The sequence below is a fragment of the Leuciscus leuciscus genome (assembly GCF_965113295.1).
Source record: "Leuciscus leuciscus genome assembly, chromosome: 11".
Lineage (NCBI taxonomy): Eukaryota > Metazoa > Chordata > Actinopteri > Cypriniformes > Leuciscidae > Leuciscus > Leuciscus leuciscus.
This window is the reverse complement of record NC_138735.1, coordinates 24,306,109-24,326,685: the sequence shown is the minus strand read 5'-3', so window position 1 is coordinate 24,326,685 and position 20,577 is coordinate 24,306,109. Positions and strand designations below refer to the sequence as shown.

At 40.4% G+C, this 20,577-nt stretch overlaps 1 protein-coding gene and 1 long non-coding RNA gene across 3 annotated transcripts; one reads left to right on the top strand and one right to left on the bottom strand.

The window, feature by feature from the left end:
- Nucleotides 1-3,496: 3,496 nt before the first annotated feature.
- Nucleotides 3,497-4,700, bottom strand: LOC309509646. Its single transcript, XR_014209967.1, has 3 exons — nt 4,461-4,700; nt 4,075-4,128; nt 3,497-3,954 (listed from the first exon to the last, which is right to left on the bottom strand). It is a non-coding gene; the product is annotated as an uncharacterized lncRNA (long non-coding RNA).
- Nucleotides 4,701-7,929: 3,229 nt separating this feature from the next.
- LOC309509662 (uncharacterized protein) lies at nt 7,930-13,443 on the top strand. 2 transcript variants are annotated; one of them, XR_014209984.1, is made up of 7 exons: nt 7,930-8,037; nt 9,000-9,041; nt 9,309-9,626; nt 11,104-11,430; nt 11,948-12,197; nt 12,617-12,672; nt 12,855-13,443. XR_014209984.1 is itself a non-coding variant. In XM_082184426.1 (6 exons), exons 2-5 carry the CDS (start codon nt 9,017-9,019, stop codon nt 12,193-12,195), a joined length of 918 nt encoding a protein of 305 aa, XP_082040552.1. In that variant the 5' UTR covers nt 7,931-8,037; nt 9,000-9,016; the 3' UTR covers nt 12,196-12,197; nt 12,617-12,838. The 2 variants fall into 2 exon arrangements, 1 of the variants encoding a protein (XP_082040552.1); XM_082184426.1 differs by lacking the exon at nt 12,855-13,443 and having other exon boundaries at nt 7,931-8,037; nt 12,617-12,838.
- Nucleotides 13,444-20,577: the final 7,134 nt, after the last annotated feature.

Sequence of the window (20,577 nt, the reverse complement as noted above, 5' to 3'; positions counted from 1 at the left end):
AAATATCTTTTACTGGACTCTAATTTAGATGTCCTTTGTTTATCTGAGACATGGCTTCATGTATACTCCCCGTCAGCAGCATTAGAAGTGCCTGCTTTTAAACTGCATAAGAAAAATAGAGTTGGTTCTAAGGGGGGTGGAGTTATGATCTATGTGAAAACTGGTATCCAGTGTAATGAAATCGCTTGGTCAAATTGTATGGATTTGGAATGTATTGGCCTGAATCTTATTCTATCACCACAAATGTCCTTTGTATTAATTATAATTTATAGTCCTCCCTCTTCAAATAGTAGTTTTTATGAAAATTTGAAACAATTACTTAAACAGTGTGATTGATTAATGAAATATGATTCTTATGGCATCCCAAAACATAAACTAGATGACTTCAGAAGTGAAGACTAAGACAGACTAATAGTCTCTAAAGTATTAGAGCACACTAAAGATTTTAGTTGCAAATTTAGTCATAAAAATAAAAAAAACATACTGTCCACTGGATAAATTCTGATATTTTAAAACTGATGAAAGAACGGATCTTGCTTTAAAAACGAATAAATCAAAGTTAAGTCATGATAGCCAACATTTTATGTTAAGGAACAAGGTGGTAAAGATACTCAGAAAAGCTAAGGCATAGGGATAATTGAACCAGCAAGAGTTCATTCCAAAATAATCTGGAACTAGTTGAATAAATGAAAAGGAGATTAAAAAGAAAGATAGGACACATCTTTCACATGGATACATATGTTTTTTTTTTAAGTTTTAAGTTATTTTACTTACTAAGCACTGTCAACATTAGTATCTTAATATTCAGATTTTAGTCATTCTTCTTTGTAATAATTGCTCTTAGTTATTTGCTTTCTCCTGTTGCTATTTTTCTTACCTCTTATGAAGCACTATATATGTTTAGACTGATTTTCGCATGGAATCATGTACTTGTTTTTTTAGTTTTTTTTTAGAATGTGATTTTTTTCTCTCTCTCTCTTTTGTGTGTGTGTGTATTAATATAAGATCCTTTGTGTTTATCAATGTGCACTGTCCCTATGAACAAATAAACATGAGAGACTGCAAGACAGGAAAGAAGTCATCACAGCCATATTTGCTTTGTTTTAATAGTAGTATGATTTTACACAGCAAAATATGTAGATGTATAGATATAGTAGTTTTTTTCCTACCCTTTATTTGTACTTTAATATTTGTGTGTATATATATGTCATTGGTCTCTTACTTTGTATAAGCAGCTATGTCTTGTTAATACAAAAAAGGTACAGAAATCAAATAAAAACATTTAAAGTTAAGACGATCATCTTTATTTATACAGCACTTCATACAATATTGTTTCAAAGCAGCTTTACAGTGATAAACTAAAAGATAAGGATCAATAATGCAAACACACTTCAATTCTCTAAGATTCAGCTCTAAGACAGTAGTGTCATTATTCAGCTGGAGTCAGTTCATAGTTGATTCAGTTCAGTAATTGTGTAAAGTTCATCAATTATGTAATGAGTTCCATTCAGCTGTAAAGCAGCTCTGCAGAAAACAGTGCTGTCATCATTCAGCTCAATAAAAATCTTGACAAACATTATAAGTGGATCTTAGTTGGATTATAAAAAGTGTGACATGATCCCTTTAAATAAATTCTTTCAAAGAATAGAAAAATTAGGTTCATGACACAGCCCTCTCCATGGTTGTTAAATAAAAAAAAAAAAAACAGTCAGTTATTATGCTAGCTTATGCACCGGGAGGGGGGGCATACTGTCACAGTTATGCTCTGCTTGAGTTTGGTTTATGTCATTGCTGTTTTCCTTCCTGCCTGAGTTCGTTATTAGTTTCTATGGTTAGTATTTGATTAGTCATTCTGTTCATTCTGTTCTGTGTCCTAATTAGTTCCCTTTGTTTGTTCCTTGTATTTAAGGCCTTGTGTTTCATTTGTGAATTGTCCGGTCTCGTTATACGGTTGTGTTTCCTCGCCTGCCTTTGTGTTAAGTTACCTGTGGATACCATTAAAGGCTGCTTTGAATCTGATTCTTCATCGTTGTGTGTCTTCCTGCAACCTATCATGACAATAACTAATCAAACCAATGATCAAACCAATACTTGAAGACACCAATAGCCTACTTAAGAAACCAATATACTTGAACAAAACAATGTGAATGTATACTTGGAAAAGAAAAATATATATATACTCAAACAAACCAATAAATACTTGAGCAAACCGATGTGTCTAAACGAATATTTAGTAGAACAAACAAATATATACTTGAACAAACCAATATGTACTTGAGGAAACCATTGCGTAGCCTACTCGAGGAAACTAATGTAGCCTATACTTGAACAAACTGTTGTATAAATGAACAAACCCATGTGTAGGCTTCTTGAACAAACTGATGTATCTAAACAGGGTTTCTGCACACTTTGTAAAGTCAGATTTAAGGCTTTTGAAGACATTTTTAAGACACGAAGAAATCAAAATTAATACCGTGCATTAGGGGTGTGCAATATTGACCAAATATGTCTCGATATTTTCAAAGTTTTGTTGATAATCATTAGATCATATTTTACTGATTGTGTTTTTGTGCTAGGTGCCATGGCTGGTTTAGGCCTGTTGTTGACAGCTGACTGAAGAAGATATTCATATTTTTTATATTCTATGCAGTGGTCAGTTCACAACAGTGACAGAAATTATTATTTTTTATTAAGGGGTAATATTTGCCACCTTAAATGTATTTATTTCCAGGGGCATTTTCACCTATATATGGACATTTGTAGATGTATGCATAACCTTTTATGTCAAATTCTAACATTCAAATTAAATTTGATTAGAATAATAACATAATACCACTGTTAACAGTCAAATTAAATCATTAAATCAAAATCCATCTTTGCAGTGCAGAGGTGACACAGAAGCGGCATCAGATCTGGCATTCATATATTTACACTGCATTTACAATTGCATAAATAAAGCTATGAGATTGTTGTTGTTGTTTTTTATTCAATATTTAAATATGAACTAATTTCTCATTTTAACGTTCTAATTAAAGGGTACTTTGAATGTGAAACTAAAACTGCCAGTAGGTGGCGGCAAGTCACTGTCTTAATAAGTGAGCTGAGGGAGTCATTAATTCAACCGATTTGTTCAAACGATTCATTCAGGAAAGAAGTGATTGTTCGTTGAATCATTAAATTGATTCGTTCAATAACTCACAATGTTCATTTATTGTTAATTTAACTGTTATATAAAATAAATTTCACATTTGCAGTTGTGCACGGAAAACGGCACTCTTGCTCAGGGCCGTGCAGAGACCTCTGGAGGGGCGGGTGCTCAAAGTATAAAAGGGGGCACATGGAACAAGGCTTTAAATAGGGCTGTGCTCAAAATATCAATACAGCAATATATCAATATGGATGATTCTGTATCGATACGGCAGCAAATGCATTGATGCAGTTTTGAAAAAGAAACAGAACAGAAAAGACTAATTTTAAGTTTAAGAGAGAAAAAAAATGTATGTGCACCTATTAATAACTCTGGGATTAGAAACTGAAGTATCTTAAGTTGTCCCAACCTGATGGATTTTTTCTTCTCTGTTAAACAGAATAATAAAGAACAGCTGTAATAGTAAACTGTGTAGGACAAAATCAACGTGGCCCATGTTTCGTTCAGTACAGTATAGTTTTATTTAATGCCATGTCAGCATCTGTGGCTATTTTCATGGCATAAACTGATTTACAAAAATACAAGAGTTACATTTATACAATGAAAATAAAAACAAAGCAAACAGAAAAAATACAGCAATTAATACTTTACAAGATTTTTTACATTAATGTGGTACCTGTTCTGGTAAATTCTTACTAAAGTCCTTAAGTGAGTTTGCTGCCTTTGCTGTTGTTGTTGTTGTTACTGCTGCTGATGATGATGATGATGATGATGATGATGATGATACTGCTGGAGTTGATCTGAGACTGTAGACATTAAAACAAACATATAGTAGATATATTAGCTGATTAAACCATTTTTATGTGACCATGACAAGATGTAAAGATTGCTGACAGTGTTTAGAACTGGCTCACTAGCTCACTGACCTGCTGTAAAGCTGACTCTGCCCAGGCTGTTAGGGGAGATGTTCACAGAGGCTGCTGCACACAAAACATAAGATACTGGTAAGCCTTACCAGTGTTGTGATAATAATTTTTAAGGCACTCTACGTTTTTTTTTTATATTAATACTGTAGAAATAATAACAATAGTTTAAAGTATAAATAATAGTTTTTAGTCAAATAACATAAAAAGACCAGACCCTCTGAAACTTGTCTCTCTCAAACAGCAAGCTAACGTTACTTCTACAGCCTACACACAGCAATATAAACAACATCTCTGTCTGCATGCTCTCTTCACGTCGTTCTTGTAAAATAATAATAATAAGTAAACAAACATCAAAAGCACTTCGTTGAGAATGAAACACCACTTACCAGCAGCCGCAGAGTTGAAGATATCCTCTGGTAGTGCGCGTAGCCGCGCGAAATTAAAAAATGCGCGTGCAGCGTGAGGAATCGTCCCGGATGAGTTCGTAAGGTGAAAGGTCATCATGTGGGTCTTTTTATTTACGGCTAAATTATTATTCATTAATTTTACTAATAGTTAGATTGGGCAGGCATCCACAAAAGGGCCTTTAATAAAAAAAAAGGAGAGGACATTTTGCCTTGACAAAAGGGCACTTTGGGCACCAAGGGGCAAAAGGGCAGGTGCTGGAGCATAATATAGGCCATAATATAGACCCCCATAATATAGGCCTATAATGATAAATATCTAGACATACAGTATATTTGTATTTGACTGCATGGTTGTTGTTGTTGTTGTTGTTTTTTATCACACATGAAGGTACATTTTAACTGAAAGGTTTTGTTCCCAGGACAAGAACATTTTTCATGAAATCCAGGTCAGGCAAGCTATCACAATTAACTGAGGCAAGTTGTAATGTTTTTTAAATTTTTTTATTATTTTTTAATGTTATTATTAGGCTAGCCAACTATTATTTTACAATTTATTAATTAGGCCTATTACAGTAATACAGCATTAATTCAATAACTGTTCGTCAAAACAATTATTTAATATTCTATACACTACATTTAGCTGTTTCATGCATTTTGCTACACAACTTTAATTGCAGGTTCTATTATTACAATTTACCCAATAGTGTGACAGGGACACAATGCCTCACTATTTTTTTTTTCCTGCTAATATGTTCAGTACCCTTTTTGTATAGCCAAGACTTTCTCCCTACCTTTGAAATAAACCGATTTTCTTCTCACTGCAACATCCGCGCTTGTAACCGTAGTAACTAATGTGCATTGTAGCCCAGCCCCCTGCACACTACGTCATTTGACTGACAGGTAGATGCGGCGCAGTTTTCATCATGCTTGATAGTGAGAGTCGCGCGCACTGATTCTTTCACAGAGAACCGGAGAGAGCATCTTATCCTCGTCACCTTTTCTGATCTCTCACGTGCAAGTTTTTTTTTTCAACCAGGGTGCAAGTGTTTGTTTTCAGAAACGGAGAGAAATGAGCGCAGTATCATTTCGAACGAGAGATCGAAATTGTAATATTACTGATAATTAGCCTATTATTCTGTTGCCCTTATACAAGGAGCAATTGTATGAAGGTAAAATGATGCCATAATGAATTGCATGCGCAGGGTAAGATTTGTGAAAGTGTACATAAAATTGCAAGCGTAAATTAAATTTGCATGCGAGAGAGAAGATTTGTAAAGGTGTAAATCGCCTTTCAAGTGTAAGAAAAAAAATATTTGCAGCATTTAACTGTTATTCGTAAGTGTAATTCATGTATTGTGAAGCTGCAGCTTCATGCTAACGCAAAATAAATAGGATCTGTATTCTTCTGACTTCCATTTTTCCGCGCTAACACTTTTGGCACGGTTTTTGCGCACAAATACGGCAAAAAGCACTGCAGGCCTGTGAACAGCAATTTGCGACCGAAAACAACAGAGTTAGGAACTGCAAAACAGATTTATTGCGTAAAATCAAACTTTGTGTAAAAAAATAAACTGTTGCAAATGTCTATATGACTTGTTGTGTACATGAGGCAAAAAAAGTTCCCGAAATAACCCGATTTGTACAGTTGCGTCTTTCCTTTACCTGCGCTTCCAGTTTTGGCACGGTTCTCTCACTCATTGAGTTTTGCAAGCGCGAAGAGGAGGGAGGGTCCACCTTCTTCATGTAGCCAATCAGATGAGCTTCTCGCTGACTCTAGGTTTACTCTTACCTGATTGGTTCAATAAACACGCCAGTCACCAGAACACATCTTTATCTTCATTTGGCTCAGAAACGTTCTCGTTGCCGAAATGGTACTTTTAGTGCACACATACATGTTAAATAAATAGATAAATAAACAAACAAATAAATAAACATACATCATGATTGCTTAATAAGCTGTGCACCATTAGGCTGATTAAGGCTGACTAACATTCATACTGAATTTCAAGCTGGTGTTAACGTTATTGGATTGAAATTTGATATATTATATAATCTGTTACACCACTGAGCAGATGTTAAACTTTACAATCAAAACATTTAAAACCCATTCTTTATGTAATAATACCATTCTGATGCAGTGTTTTTCACATCAGGTCTCTGTTCATGGTAATTAACACTATTTATTTATATATTTTGAAATATTGTCTTGGTCGCACTGTCAATATTCATTCTGATTAGTGATTACTTTCGTGTGACTGATCAAGCTATTTTATGTAGCTAGCATGAATAACAAAATGCTTTCTCTGTGTCCAGATTTGACTGTAATGAAAAACTAATACTAAATTAAAAACTTTCACAAAAAGTAACAAATTATGTCTGAATAAAAACCCAGCAACCAGGGAATATACAGCCTCTTGATATGATTATATATGGGGCTATACAGCCATCTAGTGGTTGCACGATGGCATTGCAGGTGGTAAATGGTGCATAATTCAGAGATGCTCTTAAAATACAATATTGAAAATTGAAAAAATATTATTGTAACTCATTTAAGTTAAATAATAATAGTAGCCTATGCATGCAGTAGTGCAGATACTTAATTTTCTTAACACACCAGCTCGAAATTCAGTATGAACTCATATAGGCAGCCTAATGGTTCACAGGCTATTAAGCAATCATGATCTATTTATCTATTTATTTAACATGTATGTGTGCATTAAAAGTACCATTTCGGCAACAAGAACGTTTCTGAGCCAAATGAAGATAAAGATGTGTTCTGGTAACTGGCGTGTTTATTGAACCAATCAGATAAGAGTAAACCTAGAGTCAGCGAGAAGCTAATCTGATTGGCTACATGAAGAAGGTGGACCCTCCCTCCTCTTCGCGCTTGCAAAACTCAATGAGTGAGAGAACCGTGCCAAAACTGGAAGCGCAGGTAAAGGAAAGACGCAACTGTACAAATCGGGTTATTTCGGGAACTTTTTTTGCCTCATGTACACAACAAGTCATATAGACATTTGCAACAGTTTATTTTTTTACACAAAGTTTGATTTTACGCAATAAATCTGTTTTGCAGTTCCTAACTCTGTTGTTTTCGGTCGCAAATTGCTGTTCACATAAGCGCTTTTTGCCGTATTTGTGCGCAAAAACCGTGCCAAAAGTGTTAGCGCGGAAAAATGGAAGTCAGAAGAATACAGATCCTATTTATTTTGCGTTAGCATGAAGCTGCAGCTTCACAATACATGAATTACACTTACGAATAACAGTTAAATGCTGCAAATATTTTTTTTCTTACACTTGAAAGGCGATTTACACCTTTACAAATCTTCTCTTGCGCATGCAAATTTAATTTACGCTTGCAATTTTATGTACACTTTCACAAATCTTACCCTGCGCATGCAATTCATTATGGCATCATTTTACCTTCATACAATTGATAAAAATAAATAAATAAAATAAAACTTTATTTTGGGAAATGGGCAGCACAGCAATGGATTCTAAGAAAGATGAGAAGAAAAATTCTAGAAAAAGAAGATCGCTTCGGATACACATGCCTGTAAGTTAATATCTGACGATACTGATTTTCTTCTTCCACAGATTCAAAGCCAAAAGTTGTGGACGGACTGGAACATGATACAGACACATAGCTACACATTTAATTCACATTTTCTCTGCTCGCCATGGTTTCGCACTGACATTGTGAAATGAGCTTCAAATGGATTTGACTTTTCAGAAGCTATTTCAAAAAGGCAAGATAGTGCTTTTGTCTTGTGTTTACTGAATATATTCATATTTAAACAGTCACCACATGTTTAAAAATCAGCATGCAAATACTCCATCTTTTGTATTTATGTCCGGATAGTTTTATTTGTTTTGATGACATTTTCGCATGTACATCGGGGTGTTTTGCAAGTAATATCACGATTAAATGATTATAATACCATCGCTATGACCCGAGCTACAGGACGCAGGATTTGATGATCAGCTGACTGGAGGTCATGTGATTCCTCCCGAACGCTGCGATTGGTTGCGTAGTAAATTAATTTATGCCGAATTCAGATGTGCGTGCGATTATGATTCGAATTTTAGTTGCTATTAGCGACGCGTCAAATGATATTAATTCTGACAAAAATATACACTCAAACATCGCTGTCTGTTGATTGAGACGAGGCAAATTCAGATTGACTTTTGCCGAGTATTTCTGTGCAGATCTTGCGATTTTGAAGCTATTCGGAGAATTCCTGAGAGAAAACCTGTTATATTCTAGAAGGAGCAGATCGGAGGATATATATTTTCCTTTTTTTCATATTCATATTATTTCTGAGGACGCTTTTATCTAACGTTAATTGTTATTATTTGGGAGTTAAACTAGGAGTTTGTAGTTTTATTTAATTTTGTGTTTAATTTGATTATTTTTGTTTTATTTATTTATTATTTGACTTTTTTTGGTAGTATTTCAGAGGAGGGTTGTATTGTATTATTGTTTTTGTATTGTATTTTGAATTGTTTCTATTGCAGGTTGGAGTAGGACGTTGATGGCTCACATGGGTGAAAGAGGAGGTGAGTGCTCTAGTTTTTCATTTGTTTATGGTTTGTTATGGTATGATGATGGACTAAATTAATGTGCAGAAACTTGTGCAAGGTAACGTTAACCCGATTTGATCCGCCAATTTTCCCAGCTAAGTGATCACATGTATTTGATTCCTTGCATGTGAAATAAACCTTTCAATTTGAGTAACAATTGTAACAATTTGTAATTGACCACTGACATTGATCATTGATTATTATCAAAACATAACTAACTATGTGATGTCTGAAATATTGCAGCTTCAGGCCACTCCAGATCCGGAGGAGCTGCTTCCACTCAGACGGATGATCTGGAGGTTTGTAGTTTCTGTTCTGGTGATTTTGTTTGTTTTGATGATGTCTCTGTGTTCACAGGTCAGGCTTCCGGGAAGAGGCAGAGCGGCAGCCAGCAGAGCCCAGATGGAGGGACGTACAGCGTCGAGTGGAGCTCCGACCGCCTCCAAGAGATGATGTGCCCTCCGCTGCCAGGTCAAGTTCCTGTGGAGCCAACAGTGACCTCGACTCGCCGAACAGCTCAGGGTGCCGTGGAGGCTTCTCCTGCGAACAAGAACTCAACAGGTGAGATTGAAATAAGGCTGGGGGGTGTAAAGTGTACGGATACAGATTTCGTGCATAAGACTGCTTCAAGCTTTTAACAGGTTAAGGTCTAGTCATATTTACCGTTGCTCAGCAAAATTTAGCTGAAATTTTCTTTCCGAAATGATTTCCAAAATATTTTAGTGGGACGTTTGTCTAACACATTAAATTGATTCGTTCAATAACTCACAATGTTCATTTATTGTTAATTTAACTGTTATATGTAAAATAAATATCACATTTGCAGTTGTGCACGGAAAACGGCACTCTTGCTGATGTGATATTGTAGGTAGCGCCGTCGCAGGTGGGGTGCGAGGCCCTGTGTGAACTTGAAATGCGAGGCCCTGCTCTTTGATGTGGATGCTCAATTGCGCATGAATAACAGTCACACGGACGTAGCTGTTCTAGTTCTATTGCACGCATAATCTCGCTGCAATATGTTTTTATCAAGTAGAATAATACAGCATAATCATGATTCAATCATGCACATAGTCTCAGCTATGACTTTTTGCTATTTATTTCAAAGGGAAAAAAATCAACTGTGCAACGAGTCCTTTACATAAAGTCAGCTCGAGAATTTGTCCGAATACATACATAGATCCGCCTACTTAACTAACGTATATCTAAATGGTCCAGTGGTAGAACTTTCACCAAGCGTGTCAGAGGTTCTGGGTTCGAGTCCGCGCTCGTATATATTTTTATTTTATTTTTCTCGTATAACGTTAGTTTTAAAAATGTTTTTTTATCAAAACCGATTATGTTCATCAGGTTGTATATCAAGCAGGGACACATTTGTGTGCATTATGTTAGAGTATCCGCAACGGATTGAAGCGCGCGTCCAAAGGAAGACAGTGCGGCGTGTGCGCGAGCCACACGAGAAAACACTGTATCCGCGCCACTGATCGCAGCTGCAAGGAGCACTTTGATCACTTGATAAAAAACATATCAGCGCTAGATCGTCTCTTATTTAAAAAATAGTTAACTGGCCAGTTAACTGGAGATGTTTTATTTATTTGTAGAATTGTTACATTCGTGCAGCGAGATGTTTTAAAAAGTGAAAAAAAAAAAGACAAAAAAACAGCAGGATTGCGAGGCCCCCTAGTGGCGCGAGGCCCTGTGCGGTTGCACAGTTCGCACAGTCTATGCGACGGCTCATTCAGGACGTTATCGTAACGTTTAGGGGACCATGTTTTATTTGGAAATGTGATGTTCCCAGAACGTCCCCACTTATGGTATGATGATGGACTAAATGAATGTGCAGAAACTTGTGCGAGGTAACGTTAACCCGATTTGATCCGCCAATTTTCCCAGCTAAGTGATCACATGTATTTGATTCCTTGCATGTGAAATAAACCTTTCAATTTGAGTAGCAATTGTAACAATTTGTAATTGACCACTGACATTGATCATTGATTATTATCAAAACATAACTAATTATGTGATGTCTGAAATATTGCAGCTTCAGGCCGCTCCAGATCCGGAGGAGCTGCTTCCACCCAGATGGATGATCTGGAGGTTTGTAGTTTCTGTTCTGATGATTTCGCTCCTCTGCCTTCTGAGTTTTCTGTCTCTGTGTTCACAGGTCAGGCTTACGGGGAGAGGCAGAGCGGCAGCCAGGAGAGCCCAGATGGAGGGACGTACAGCGTCGAGTGGAGCTCCGACCGCCTCCAAGAGATGATGTGCCCTCCGCTGCCAGGTCAAGTTCCTGTGGAGCCAACAGTGACCTCGACTCGCCGAACAGCTCAGGGTGCCGTGGAGGCTTCTCCTGCGAACAAGAACTCAACAGGTGAGATTGAAATAAGGCTGGGGGGTGTAAAGTGTACGGACACAGATTTCGTGCATAAGACTGCTTCAAGCTTTTAACAGGTTAAGGTCTAGTCATATTTACCGTTGCTCAGCAAAATTTAGCTGAAATTTTCTTTCCGAAATGATTTCCAAAATATTTTAGTCGGACGTTTGTCTAACATATTTTTCAGAACATTGACAGAACATTCAAAAGTAACCATCCCATAATGTTTGCAAAATTATAAAACAGAATGTTCCCTGAACATTTGTATAACCGAGAAAAAACATGTTTAAAAGGATGTTTACTGGATGTCAATGCTTAATATTGTGAAATAAGACTTTGGGGCATTTATGCAGGCATTAAGCAGAAGCAGGGCCGTCGTATAATATATTTGCATTACTTGATTTGTAACATTACAGATAATAATTCAACAGTAAATATAAGTGTCATTGTGTCACTGTTTAATTTGAGGTCAGAGATGTTTCTAATAGATGTCTTTTCAATTGTGTGATTTCAGAAAAACCTACAGAACGTCGGAAGAGGAAAGGAATTCGTTCTTTCCTCATGAGAGTGTGGAAGGCTATGAAACAACACTTCGGCTGCTGTTGTCACAGTAGTGCTGTGGATGTTGTGGAGCCTTTCGTCCCTCCAGCAGATCTGGACCCAGAGCCTGAGCCAGATCACCCAGCCGTCAAGTTGCTGACCTTGGTGGAGTTCTTTAGCTCAGAGTCACTCAACATGGAGGATCTTTCGGACAGGGAATAAAGGTAAGCCAAAGGGTCTCTTAGGTGATCATTTGAAAATAAATTCATCATCTTTCACTGGACTCTAATTTAGATGTTCTTTGTTTATCTGAGTCACAGCGCGCGTGTCGGGCTTTAAACGTCACTATAGTCATCATCAGCATGCAAATACTCCATCTTTTGTATTTATGTCCGGATAGTTTTATTTGTTTTGAATGATGACATTTTCGCATGTACATCGGGGTGTTTTGCAAGTACAAGTAGATTAATTGATGCCGACTTCAGATGTGCGTGCGATGATGATTTGAATTTTAGTTGATATAGCGACGCGATTATGAATTCGATTATGAGTAACTATTGTAACAATTTGTAATTGACCACTGACATTGATCATTGATTATTATCAAAACATAACTAACTATGTGATGTCTGAAATATTCCAGCCTCAGGCCACTCCAGATCCAGAGGAGCTGCTTCCACTCAGACGGATGATCTGGAGGTTTGTAGTTTCTGTTCTGATGATTTTAAAACTAGATTAAAGACGCATCTCTTTAGCTAAGCATTCACATAATACTTGCCTTTTATACTACAGTTGAATCAGATCGAATGCATTAATATTATGAACAGCAGCTATGCTAATTATTTCCCATCTACTTTTCTGTTGTTATCTCGGGACGTCAGTCCCGAGGTAAATAGAGTTCGTCAGCTCCAGTTTGTATCCAGCCTCTCATGGAAACTTCAGATGCCCCAACACCTGTGAAGAGACGACGCGACGCCCGTGAAGAGACGACGCGACGCCCGTGAAGAGACGACTCGACGCCCGTGAAGAGACGACGCGACGCCCGTGAAGAGACGACGCGACGCCCGTGAAGAGACGACGCGACGCCCGTGAAGAGACGACTCGACGCCCGTGAAGAGACGACTCGACGCCCGTGAAGAGACGACTCGACGCCCGTGAAGAGACGACTCGACGCCCGTGAAGAGACGACGCGACGCCCGTGAAGAGACGACTCGACGCTGGCGATATGTTATGCCCTAAATAAATACATGATTAACTAACTGTATTTTTCTATGTACATTTCTGAAATGCACTTTCTGTGAAGCTGCTTTAAAACAATATGTATTGTGAAAAGCGCTATACAAATATCTTTTACTGGACTCTAATTTAGATGTCCTTTGTTTATCTGAGACATGGCTTCATGTATACTCCCCGTCAGCAGCATTAGAAGTGCCTGCTTTTAAACTGCATAAGAAAAATAGAGTTGGTTCTAAGGGGGGTGGAGTTATGATCTATGTGAAAACCGGTATCCAGTGTAATGAAATCGCTTGGTCAAATTGTATGGATTTGGAATGTATTGGCCTGAATCTTATTCTATCACCACAAATGTCCTTTGTATTAATTGTAATTTATAGTCCTCCCTCTTCAAATAGTAGTTTTTATGAAAATTTGAAACAATTACTTAAACAGTGTGATTGATTAATGAAATATGATTCTTATGGCATCCCAAAACATAAACTAGATGACTTCAGAAGTGAAGACTAAGACAGACTAATATTCTCCAAAGTATTAGAGCACACTAAAGATTTTAGTTGCAAATTTAGTCATAAAAATAAAAAAAACATACTGTCCACTGGATATATTCTGATATTTTAAAACTGATGAAAGAACGGATCTTGCTTTAAAAACTAATAAATCAAAGTTAAGTCATGATAGCCAACATTTTATGTTAAGGAACAAGGTGGTAAAGATACTCAGAAAAGCTAAGGCATAGGGATAATTGAACCAGCAAGAGTTCATTCCAAAATAATCTGGAACTAGTTGAATAAATGAAAAGGAGATTAAAAAGAAAGATAGGACACATCTTTCACATGGATACATATGTTTTTTTTTTAAGTTTTAAGTTATTTTACTTACTAAGCACTGTCAACATTAGTATCTTAATATTCAGATTTGAGTCATTCTTCTTTGTAATAATTGCTCTTAGTTATTTGCTTTCTCCTGTTGCTATTTTTCTTACCTCTTATGAAGCACTATATATGTTTAGACTGATTTTCGCATGGAATCATGTACTTGTTTTTTTAGTTTTTTTTTAGAATGTGATTTTTTTTTCTCTCTCTCTTTTGTGTGTGTGTGTATTAATATAAGATCCTTTGTGTTTATCAATGTGCACTGTCCCTATGAACAAATAAACATGAGAGACTGCAAGACAGGAAAGAAGTCATCACAGCCATATTTGCTTTGTTTTAATAGTAGTATGATTTTACACAGCAAAATATGTAGATGTATAGATATAGTAGTTTTTTTCCTACCCTTTATTTGTACTTTAATATTTGTGTGTATATATATGTCATTGGTCTCTTACTTTGTATAAGCAGCTATGGCTTGTTAATACAAAAAAGGTACAGAAATCAAATAAAAACATTTAAAGTTAAGACGATCATCTTTATTTATACAGCACTTCATACAATATTGTTTCAAAGCAGCTTTACAGTGATCAACTAAAAGATAAGGATCAATAATGCAAACACACTTCAATTCTCTAAGATTCAGCTCTAAGACAGTAGTGTCATTATTCAGCTGGAGTCAGTTCATAGTTGATTCAGTTCAGTAATTGTGTAAAGTTCATCAATTATGTAATGAGTTCCATTCAGCTGTAAAGCAGCTCTGCAGAAAACAGTGCTGTCATCATTCAGCTCAATAAAAATCTTGACAAACATTATAAGTGGATCTTAGTTGGATTATAAAAAGTGTGACATGATCCCTTTAAATAAATTCTTTCAAAGAATAGAAAAATTAGGTTCATGACACAGCCCTCTCCATGGTTGTTAAATAAAATAAAAAAAAACAGTCAGTTATTATGCTAGCTTATGCACCGGGAGGGGGGGCATACTGTCACAGTTATGCTCTGCTTGAGTTTGGTTTATGTCATTGCTGTTTTCCTTCCTGCCTGAGTTCGTTATTAGTTTCTATGGTTAGTATTTGATTAGTCATTCTGTTCATTCTGTTCTGTGTCCTAATTAGTTCCCTTTGTTTGTTCCTTGTATTTAAGGCCTTGTGTTTCATTTGTGAATTGTCCGGTCTCGTTATACGGTTGTGTTTCCTCGCCTGCCTTTGTGTTAAGTTACCTGTGGATACCATTAAAGGCTGCTTTGAATCTGATTCTTCATCGTTGTGTGTCTTCCTGCAACCTATCATGACAATAACTAATCAAACCAATGATCAAACCAATACTTGAAGACACCAATAGCCTACTTAAGAAACCAATATACTTGAACAAAACAATGTGAATGTATACTTGGAAAAGAAAAATATATATATACTCAAACAAACCAATAAATACTTGAGCAAACCGATGTGTCTAAACGAATATTTAGTAGAACAAACAAATATATACTTGAACAAACCAATATGTACTTGAGGAAACCATTGCGTAGCCTACTCGAGGAAACTAATGTAGCCTATACTTGAACAAACTGTTGTATAAATGAACAAACCCATGTGTAGGCTTCTTGAACAAACTGATGTATCTAAACAGGGTTTCTGCACACTTTGTAAAGTCAGATTTAAGGCTTTTTAAGACATTTTTAAGACACGAAGAAATCAAAATTAACACCGTGCATTAGGGGTGTGCAATATTGACCAAATATGTCTCGATATTTTCAAAGTTCCCTTTCAAGGGAACTCCCGTTGCGTCGAAAAGCTGACGCTATGGGAACGCTTTGCGTGATGACGTCTTGAAGCACATGTAAAATCAGTCCAATGGTGTGGCGGAACGTCAGAGGCGGGTGACGTCACGTACCAGGAAGCAATAAAAGCCGGCCCGAAACAGAAAACGAAAGCTTTCTGAGTCTTCAGTTGCGCTCTGTGTTGAATCTGTCCTTGTTATTTGGTGTTGTCTGTCTATATTATATATATATATTCAGTATGGCGAGCAAGCAGCAGTTTAGAGTGTGTGTCCATCCCTGCCCGCGTTATTTAACGGGAGGTGATACTCACACTCTTTGTGTTGTTTGTTTGGGTGAGGAGCATGCCCAGTCAGCACTCGAGGGTGGTGACTGTGTGCATTGCGACGCGCTTCCATTGCGCACGCTCCGATCCCGCTTGGCTCGGTTCAATCCCGATCGCGTTCCCCAGGGCTCGGGTCCCGCCGCGGCTGAGGCTCGGCGGCGATCTCAGACCTGGGGTTCGCAAATGGATCTGTCAGTGGATGTTGAGACGGGCTCTGCCTTATCTCAGCATCAATCTGACAGATCCAGTGCCTCTCATCAGGGTGTGGAAGCACGCATTGCGGTTTCTTCCCCCCCGATAGAGGCACCAATACTGCAACTGTCCAGCTCTGAGGAGTTGGATGTTGTGAGTATTGAAGCTGAGTCTGAGGATTCGCCACCTCAGTCTCATGCGTTTGAGGAACTGCTCGATGTTATTACTAGAGCAGTTGACAGACTATCTATTGAGTGGCCAGAGGATAGGCAGGACGTTCGTTCGAAAAGTAAGCTCGACGAACGCTTCCTGCCATCTCGTACACAGCCTCAGCGAAGAAGCCTTCCGTTTTTCCCCGATCTCCACACCGAGGTGTCGAAATCGTGGGGAAAACCGGTTTCATACAGAGTGTATGCACCACAAACATCCCACTATTCTTCCATTCACAAATATAAAGAATATGGTTATGGGGAGATGCCGAAGGTGGAGGAGACGCTTGCGAGCTATCTCTCTCCAGCAACGGCATCTTCCCTGAAAGCTCCTTCACTTCCCTCTAAGCCAGTAAAATTCACATCATCTCTGGTTCATAAATCGTATGCAGCCGCTGGTCAAGCTGCAGCGTGTCTGCATACGATGTCTATTATGCAAGCCTATCAGGCAGAATTATTGGGGGATTTAGAGGAGGGCGGGGGAATTGGTCCTGACACAGTGGCTGAACTACGCAGAGCCACAGATCTGTCTCTCAGGGCCACCAAGGAGACCGCTAAATCAATCGGGCGGTCTATGGCAGCCCTGGTGGCCACTGAGAGGCATCTGTGGCTCAATTTGAGCGATATAAAAGAGAAAGAAAAGCACGTTCTCTTAGATGCTCCGGTTTCCACTGTTGGTTTATTTGGTGATGCAGTAAACAGTGCGGTAGCTAAATCTCAGGAAGCTGCTAAACAGGTAGCTGCATTACAAAAACTTCTCCCCCGCCGTTCTTTCATTGAGGCTGCTGAGCGGGAGCAGCCTCACTCCTCTAAAAAGAGCGCTGAACATCGTGCCACTCAAAAACAGAGTGTGTCCTCTCGTGCTCCCCCACAAAAATCTCGGGGACACGGAGGGCGCTCTCAAACCCAGCAGTCTTCGAGGGGTAAAACGGATCTGCGGACCGTTATTACCGCCAAGAAGGCTGCTGGGAAAAAGTCCTGATGTCTGAGGGCTCAGGACAAATGAGGGTAGTCCCCCCGAAGCAGAGCGGTTAACACCTCTTTTCACGGTGCCCGTCTCTCTTCGGTGCCCTCAGGGGACCGTTCTGCCAACCCTGCCACCTCTGGTGTTACAGGGCGCAGCGGTCTCCGGCGAGCACATATCTCAAGGTCCACCCGGAAACGTAGTGGCCTCGGGATGCCCGCCCCCTCTGAGGAGGGTGCTAGAGCAGTCTGTTTGGTCGTTCCCTGCCGGTGCGCCGTTACAGGGCGACGAACCGACTACTCAACAGCAGGAGAAAAATACGGTGCCGTCTCTCTTCGGTGCCCTCAGGGGACCGTTCTGCCAACCCTGCCGCCTCCGGTGTTACAGGGCGCAGCGGTCTCCGGCGAGCACATATCTCAAGGTCCACCCGGAAACGTAGTGGCCTCGGGATGCCCGCCCCCTCTGAGGAGGGTGCTGGAGCAGTCTGTTTGGTCGTTCCCTGCCGGTGCGCCGTTACAGGGCGACGAACCGACTACTCAACAGCAACAAAATCCAGAAACCAGTCTCGAGAGACTGGTACCTCTAGTAGAATCTTTGACAGCGTGGAAGCTACTGTCAAATGTTTCTCGTTGGGTCCTGCAGACCGTGGAAAAAGGGTATTAGATACAATTCTATTAACGCCCACCGCGGTTTATGGGGGTCCTGCCCACAGTGGTGGGCCCCGAGCAGGTTCTGGTTATGGAACAGGAAGTAAACACTCTGTTAGAGAAAGGGGCCATAGAATATGTACCCCCCTCCAACAGGGAAACCGGGTTTTACAACCGGTACTTCCCAAAAAAGGACGGGGGATTGCGTCCCATTTTAGATCTTCGAGTTCTGTACGAGTACATGCAGCTCAAGTTCAAAATGTTAACCTTGAGACAAATCGTGCCACAGATCAGGTCCGAGGACTGGTTTGTCACGATAGACCTCAAGGACGCATATTTCCATCCGTCCGTGTCATTGGAAGTTCCTGAGGTTTGCTTTCGGGGGCAAAGCATACCAATATCGAGTTCTTCCATTCGGCCTAGCTTTATCACCCCGCACTTTCACCAAATGCGTGGATGCAGCTCTGGCGCCTCTGCGCCTCCGGGGTATTCGCATCACGAACTACATCGACGATTGGTTGATTTTAGCTCAGTCGCATTAGATGGCGGTTCAACATCGAGATGTTGTTCTCGCCCATATGAAAGAGTTGGGGTTACGGCTGAACGCCAAGAAGAGTGTGCTTTCTCCATTTTAGAGGACCACTTTTTTAGGCGTGGTTTGGGATTCAGTGTCGATGCAGGCGCGCCTGTCATCGCCACGCTTCGATTCCATCCTGGCAGCTGTGAGAAGTGTAAAGCTAGGCCAGCTACTCACTGTCAAACAGTTCCAGAGACTGTTGGGTCTCATGGCAGCAGCTTCCAACGGGATACCTTTTGGACTGCTGCACATGAGGCCCCTGCAGTGGTGGCTCAGGACCAGAGGGTTTTTCCCCGAGGGGCAACCCATTTCGCACAATCAAGGTCACGCGGTGATGCCTACGTGCCTTGGTTATGTGGAAGAAACCTTGGTTCCTGTCCCAGGGCCCAGTGCTGGGAGCTCCTTGTCGTCGCAAACTGCTAACGACGGATGCTTCCCTCACGGGTTGGGGAGCGATCCTGAGGGTCGCTCATCTCAAGGTCTGTGGGAAGACCATCATCGTTCCTGGCATTCTATAGCCTAGAGATGTTAGCTGTCTTCCGGGCTCTGAGGAGCTTTATCACAGGTCTCAGGGGACACCATGTGTAGTACATACGGACAACACGTCGGTAGTCGCCTATATCAAGGGGGTTTGCGCTGGCATGCCATATCCTCTTGTGGTCCCAGGGGAAGTTGCTGTCACTCAAGGCAGCCTACATCCCCGGGGTCCAGAATATAGGAGCAGACACTCTGTCGAGACAGGGGCCGAGGCCCGGGGAATGGTGGCTCCACCCCCGAGGTGGTGGAGCTGATATGGAAATTATAAGTGGATCTGTTTGCGTCTCGAGAGACGTCTCACTGTCCACTTTGGTTCTCCTTCACGCATCCAGCTCCTCTGGGACTGGATGCTATGGTACAGACGTGGCCGAGGCTACGTCTGTACGCCTTTCCCCCAGTTGCTCTGCTCCCGGGAGTTCTGGAAAGAGTTCGCAGGGACCGGGTTTGCCTGCTTTTTATAGCCCCGCGCTGGCCGGGCAGAGTATGGTTTCCCGATCTTGTGTCCCTCCTCGACGGGCATCCTCTGGAGTTACCCGTCAGGAGGGACCTTCTGTCCCAGGCAGAGGGCTCGATATTTCACCCTCGGCCAGAACTGTGGAACCTGTGGGCTTGGCCTCTGAGGGGGCCCAGCTCATAGAGTCAGGTCTCTCAACCGAGGTTGTTGAGACCATTCTACAGTCCAGAGCTCCCTCCACGAGGAAACTTTATGCCCTGAAGTGGAGAGTATTCACTTCTTGGTGTAGTGACCGTCGGTTGGACCCATTCCACTGCCCAATTGGTACAGTGCTGGAGTTCCTGCAGGAACGGTTCACTGCAGGTCTGACCCCGTCCACTTTAAAGGTCTATGTGGCGGCCATAGGTGCTTACCACAGTCCTTTGGGTGAAATGTCTGTGGGGAAAGACCCCTTGGTATCTCGTTTCCTTCGTGGCACTTGGAGGTCCTCCTCCCTTTCGAAATCGGACCAGGAGGCGAATAATTTGCTTTGCCCTGTTCGGGCGTTAGACGCGTATGTCCACAGAGCTGCCCTGTGGCGTAAAAGTGACTTTTGCTCCCCTAACAAGGGAGGTCCAGTGTCTAAGCAAAGGATGAGCAAGTGGGTGGTTGAGACTATCTCACTGGCTTATGAGGCGGCTGGACAGCCTTCTCCTTGGGCTGTCCGGTCGCTCTCTACTAGGAGTATGGCGGCCTCTAAGGCCCTTATATAAGGAGTATCGTTACAGGACGTCTGTGATGCGGCAGGCTGGTCCTCACCGCACACCTTCGTCAGG